The sequence below is a fragment of the Herpailurus yagouaroundi genome, unplaced genomic scaffold (genome assembly GCF_014898765.1).
Source record: "Herpailurus yagouaroundi ecotype Mexico unplaced genomic scaffold, PumYag 67440, whole genome shotgun sequence".
Classification (NCBI taxonomy): Eukaryota; Metazoa; Chordata; class Mammalia; order Carnivora; family Felidae; genus Herpailurus; species Herpailurus yagouaroundi.
Window position 1 is genome coordinate 931606 of NW_024420251.1, and position 5666 is coordinate 937271.

Genomic DNA, 5666 nt, shown 5'->3' on the forward strand with positions numbered 1-5666 from the left:
GTGGGGTGGGGAGCCCAGGAAACCTGCCTGGGGTACACTGGGGGTACGTGGTAGTAGCCACCCTCTAAGGAGGATGTGATCCAGGGCAGCCCTTGCCGAATAATGGCAGGGACAGGCTCGACGCCGCCGCTCTGCCACTCCGCAGAGCAGTGGAGCTCTCTCTTTGTCCTGGAGAGCTGGCTGCAGCTGGAGCCCTTCTGGAGGGTGTTCACGTCAAAGGCTGCGGCGGGCATTTTGCGGTTCAGGGCAGTGTTGGAATCTGATTTCGCTCAGCCCCGGAGATGGACTCCGTTTGCGGGGGTTCATGGGAAAGGACTGCAGCGCGTCTGTCGATCATTGAGCACGTTTTCACATCGACGCTGCAGATGTGAACTTGCGCTTTCAGCGCATTCATCAAAGCCTAGGGAGAGCTGACCCTGCGTCTCCCCCCTCATCTCCCGGGCCCAAGGCGTTCTGGCTCCAGGAGCCCTCCCCCCCTCCCCCCGCCCCGCTTCCCTCTCGCCTGCCCCGGCGCCCCCGGCCTTGGGCTGATTTCCTTGAGACGTGCCGCTGTTTGCCAACAGCAGGCAGCCACGAAAACGGCCCCTTTCTTTCATCTCCGGACGGGGTTCCACTACAGTTTCCTGCAGGGATCGGCGAGTGGGCGGGCAGCCAGTTGTGAACAGCGAGCTCAGCCAAAGCGACTGGGGCAAGAGCACAGTGCTGCGTCCTGGAGCCGCAGCTGGAAGGGACTCCCAGGGAACAGCCTTTTACCGGGAAGACGCCAAGTCCGGAGGGAAAGAGCCCTGTCCAAGGTCACCGGCTGGCAGAGCGCACCTGTCGTATGCGCCGCCTCGAGTCCGCTCCGGGCCGGGAGGAGTCTGGCGCGCGGAATGGAAATCACTGCACACCCCGGCCGCCCGCGCCTCTGGCTCTTCTGCCACTGTTGACACTCCAGACCCGCAGGCTCACCTCTCAAGGACTGGGCGGGGGTGGGGTGGGGGTGGGGAGGCCTTTTGGGCAACCAGCAACGCGCTGGCTCTCGCCGCAACCCGGGCGGACCCACCCGCCGGGTGCCCACCCGCCACTGCCTCGCTCACCAGCCGGCACCCAGGGTGAGGGCCCGCCCTCAGACTGCGGCCCCGCCCCTCGCGCGGCGGCCCCGCCCCCCGAGACTGCAGGCTGGCCCCGCCCCTCGCGCCACAGTCGCAGCCCCGCCCCGCCGCACCTGGCCCCAGCCAGGCGCGCCCCCCAGCGCCAGCGCTCGCGCGCGCTCCTCATCCGCCCTCCCGGGGGTGTGCGGCGCGCACCGGCTCTGGGCGGGGCCCTGCAGTGGCGGCGGGGCTCCTCCTCCTGCTGCTCCTCCTCCTCGCTCCCAGCACCTCCCCGACCTCCCCCTCGGGCGCTCTCGCGCTAACTGCGCTCTTCCGGGGCCCCTCTGCCCGCTGCCAGCCATGGTGCTCTGGCGCTCGGCGTTCTTCATCTGCCTCGCTTTCTCCTTGGCCACTCTGGTCCACAGAGGTAAGGCGGGCGGGGGGCGCGCGGGGACCCCGCCCTGTGGGCCCGCGGGGCGGGGGCTCGGCGCCCCGCGGCCCCGTGGTGCGCATGAGCGGCCCGGCCCCCACCTCGTAGGCCTGCGGCGAAGGCTGCGGGCGGGTGGGCGGGGCAGTGGGGGTGCGGGCCCCGGGCCCGGGGGGACTGACCTTGCCGCGATTCAGGTGGTTGGAGAGGAGGGACCGGGACCCCTCTGGGTGCTGGGCTAGAAACAGCGGGTTAATCCTCCCTTAAAATCCTGAAAGAGGTGTCACCGCCGGTGACAACAGCTGTCCCCAGGAGATTGCTTTTGGGAAAACCTTGAAGAGAGCACACTCATTCCCTTGAGCGGGGCTTCTCAGAAAGAGCACACTCATTCCCTTGAGCGGGGCTTCTCAAAATGTGTTTTGAGGCCACCTGCAGCAAAAGCACCCAGGGAGCTTCCTGGGCGAATTCCTACCCCCTTTTGTCAGGATATTTGCGGGGACGGGATGGGGGGGCAGCGATGTGTAGGTCTAACCAGCTCCCCAGGTGCTTCTGGTGCCCGCCCCAGTTTTCTAGCCATTGGCGACTTTTGCCAAGGAGGTAGAGAGAAATGCTGCGGAATCAAAAGAGCAAGTGTCCTAGAGCCGCACTACTCCAAGTGTGGTCCAAGGGCCCTCGTAGGCATCGCCTGGGACTTGTTGGGAATGCAGCATCTCAGGGCCCGCCCCTGACTTAGTCTGATTCTGCGTTTTAACTAGATCCCCGTGTTGTTCGCAGGCATATTTGAGAAGCATCTTAGAATAAATGCAGTGTGTGGTTAAAAATAGGACCTCCAACGTGTACAGACAGAATCTTCTTACACTTATTTATATCCCATCTCCACATCAGAAAAAGGTTTGAGGAAAACACTGCAATTAAGTAGAGTTGGGCTCTGAGCTTCCTGACAAGGAAGGCAAATTCAGCTAGTGAAAAACATGAGCTCAGCAAAAACAAAACTTTGTCCTTGTACTGAGTGCTAGTGAGATTTATGTTACACACGAGGAACACTGGAAAACAGTAGACAGTCTAAGGTAGTTTTACAAAAGATGCAGAAATATTTCTCATGTGGGCAGCCATCCTGGACCTGATACAAGAAGAGCCATTGAACATTCTACAAAGGTGTCAGGCTCTGTTCCAGACACCGATGATGCAGCAGTGAATCAAACTAAGACTGCCTTCCTGGAGCTAACGTCCTGGTGTGGGGAGAAAACAAGCATAGACATCACAATCTACATAATATATTGTTAGTGCTGTGAAGGAAAATAAAGCAAGTTACAGGGTTGTTGCATTTTCTGTTTCATTTTTCTTCTTCGGGGTTAACATTTTAATTTTTTATGATGCATTTGTGGGAAAAAGTGTAATCGCTTGATTGACTTTTGTTGGTATGGAATGTTTGAAAGTGCATGCACAGAAAAATTAGAAAAATGATATTCCCTTCAAGGCTATATTCTTCAACATGGTATGCACACTGAGAGGAGGAATAGAAATGAACAGGTCTCAGATTTGCACCATGATGTGTCATACTAGGTGATTTAGGAGGTGCTGGAGGAGTCTGCGAACCATTGCAACCATTTTACAGGTGAAAGTGGCACAGAGAAATGTGAGGTAACTTGCCTCAGGTGGCAGAGCTAAGATTTGACCCCAGGCTTGTCTGATGCCACAGTCCTTGCTTATAAGCACCTGGAGGGTGCCCTCCTGCCTTGGGAAAGTTTTCTGAATTTCACTTGGTTTGCTCGGCCTTGTTAGGCCTAACAATGGCGTTTTGGGGGGACCAGGAGTATGTCACTCTCAGATCTGTGGCCCTGCCACCCGCTACCACCTCCTGAGTGCTTGCTGTGTGCCAGGCACCTCACATGTCTTGTTTTCAGTTGCCCCAACTGGCAACTGGCTCTGGCAAGTTGAGAGAGACTGTATTTTAGTAGTTCTGAAAAATCCTCTGAGGACAAATATGTTGCCTGTATGCACCTACAGAAATGGGAAGCTGATCTTTTGTGTGGTGGGGGAAGAATCACAGTGGTACAGGAGGGGAGTAACGATCACGAAGGTTCCATTTCCCCAAATGCCTTCCACGCACCAGGCCCTTGGTGCCTCACACATGTTTACCCCTCATAACCACCCTGAAGGTTTTGACAGTATGACCCCTCTCGCCTTCTTGTGTCCATAACGGCCATTTGTATATGGCCTTGGAAAGTAACTCACTGGTAACCCATTTCTCAGATGAAAAATGAGTGGCCCAGTGAGGTTTAGGACTTAAACTCAGGTTTGTCTGAATAACGAAAGCAGGGGTCATGAACGTAGATGACCTCTCTGCCTCGGTTTCCCCATTTGTAAAATGGGGATAACCACAGCATCCACATCAAGGGATTGTTAGCAGGATTGAATGAATACAGATGGATAAAGTGCTTAGCACAGTGTGTGGCTCCCAGCGAGCTGTTAGTAATTCTTACGTTGCCTAAAACATTCCAAGCCACGGTTTAAAAATACGCAGTGCAAACCTTGAAAATATTAAGCTAAGTGAGAGAAGCCAGACACAAAAGCCCACATATTGTATTGTCCATTTATATGAAAGGTCCAGAGTTGGAAAATCCATAGAGACAAAAAGTACATGACTGGTTGCCAGAGGCTTTTGGGGGGTGATTGGGGAATGGAGGAGTGACTGCTTCATAGGTGCAGTTTCCTTTTGGGGTGATGAAAATGTTCTGGAACTAGATAGAGGTGATGGTTGCACAGCCTCGTGAATGTACTAAGAGCCATTGAATTGCACACTTTTAAAGGGTGAGTTGTATGGTGCGTGAATTATATCACCGTTAAAATTTTTTTTAATATAAAAAATTTTTATATGTCCACTTAAAAAAATTCACTGTAGTCCAAGCAGAACAAATGAGAGTGATGGCAGCCTGTGACCCCTGGGACTTGGTCACATAGGGGAGAGAGGAGAGCAGTGGTCCCCAAGTGCTGGTGGTATTGGGATGCTAGGCTGGGATCGAGGCAGAAGCCCTATGGGCCTCCTTGGGATGGGATATTGGGTATGAGCCAGACAGGCCACAGGGGCATGTGCTGGGTTGGCCAGATCTGCCCAATCCCTCCAGCCTCCATCCCTGACTTTCCTGGGTTCTTCCAGCACTTGGTGTTGGTGCTTTTCCTGCTGTGTGCCCACTCCTACTCTTTGCACCTGGCATGTCCTCATCTGCTTTTCTGGGTGGGCTTGGGGAGGCCTGGCTGCAGGGGGTCCTGTCTGCCAACCCAGACTTGGCTCTCCCTGAGTCTTACTCACAAGTCCACTGATTAGCCGATCTCGGTTTGCATGTAAAAGGTTAAAAAGTCACCGTAAACGTCTAACCAAAACTTGTGGGCAGTACTTGAAAGAAGGGAGATGATCCACATGAGGGTGAGTGGGAAGCTGTGCTGGGTTCCCGCAGATAGCCAAGCCCTAATCCCTGGCACCTGTGACTGTTAGGGTACGTGTAAAGAGGAATTAAGGTAGCTAATCAGCTGGCCTTAAATAAGATTCTCCTGTGTTATCCTGGCCAATTGAGGGACAAGGGTCCTTTATGGAAGGTGGAGGTAAAGGAGTGAGAACGGTGCGATGTGAGAGAGATTTGGCCCAAAGATGGAGGGCCACAAGCCAAGGAATGCACACACAACCTCTAGAAGCTGAAAAGGGGGACAGACTCTCCCCGAGAGCTTCCAGAAGGAACAGAGCCCCGCTGACACCTTGCTTTTAGCCCCAGTGAGACCTGTGTTGGACTTCTGACCTCCAGAACCGTAAGATTAAAGAAATGAAGTGTGTGTTTGAAATCTTTCGGAATTTGTTGTAGCCGCAAGAGCAAACTAATAGAACAACTAAGGGGTAGATAATAGCTTCCTCTTCATTCCTTGAAAAAACTAGCTTGTGCCGTCTCCTTACATTGTTTTGGTTTTGCTATCTTAAACCAATTCCCAATATGCTCTGAGTTCAAGAGTTTAAATGTGCAGAAAATTGGATTGCAGTGATGTTCTTGGTGTGGAAATGGGCGTTTAGAAGCACCTCTGAGGGCCCTGGGAGACCGCTACATCCTTTTTGCCTGGGTTTGATTTTTTAGAGCTACTTCACAAGGAAATTGGAGTTGGTGCCTACCGTGCCCCCGCCC

At 54.0% G+C, this 5666-nt stretch overlaps 1 protein-coding gene across 3 annotated transcripts in view; it reads left to right on the forward strand.

Moving 5' to 3' along the window:
• Positions 1–1223: 1223 nt before the first annotated feature.
• The window catches only part of CD99L2 (CD99 molecule like 2), a 93987-nt gene continuing 89544 nt past the window's right edge, over positions 1224–5666 (forward strand). Inside the window, exon 1 of one of the 3 annotated variants that reach the window (XM_040467352.1) lies at positions 1224–1500. In XM_040467352.1, coding sequence (XP_040323286.1) covers positions 1434–1500 — 67 coding nt within the window. In that variant the 5' untranslated portion in view covers positions 1224–1433. The remainder of the gene's footprint in view (positions 1501–5666) is intronic. The other 2 variants (XM_040467350.1, XM_040467351.1) reach the window with 2 other exon arrangements.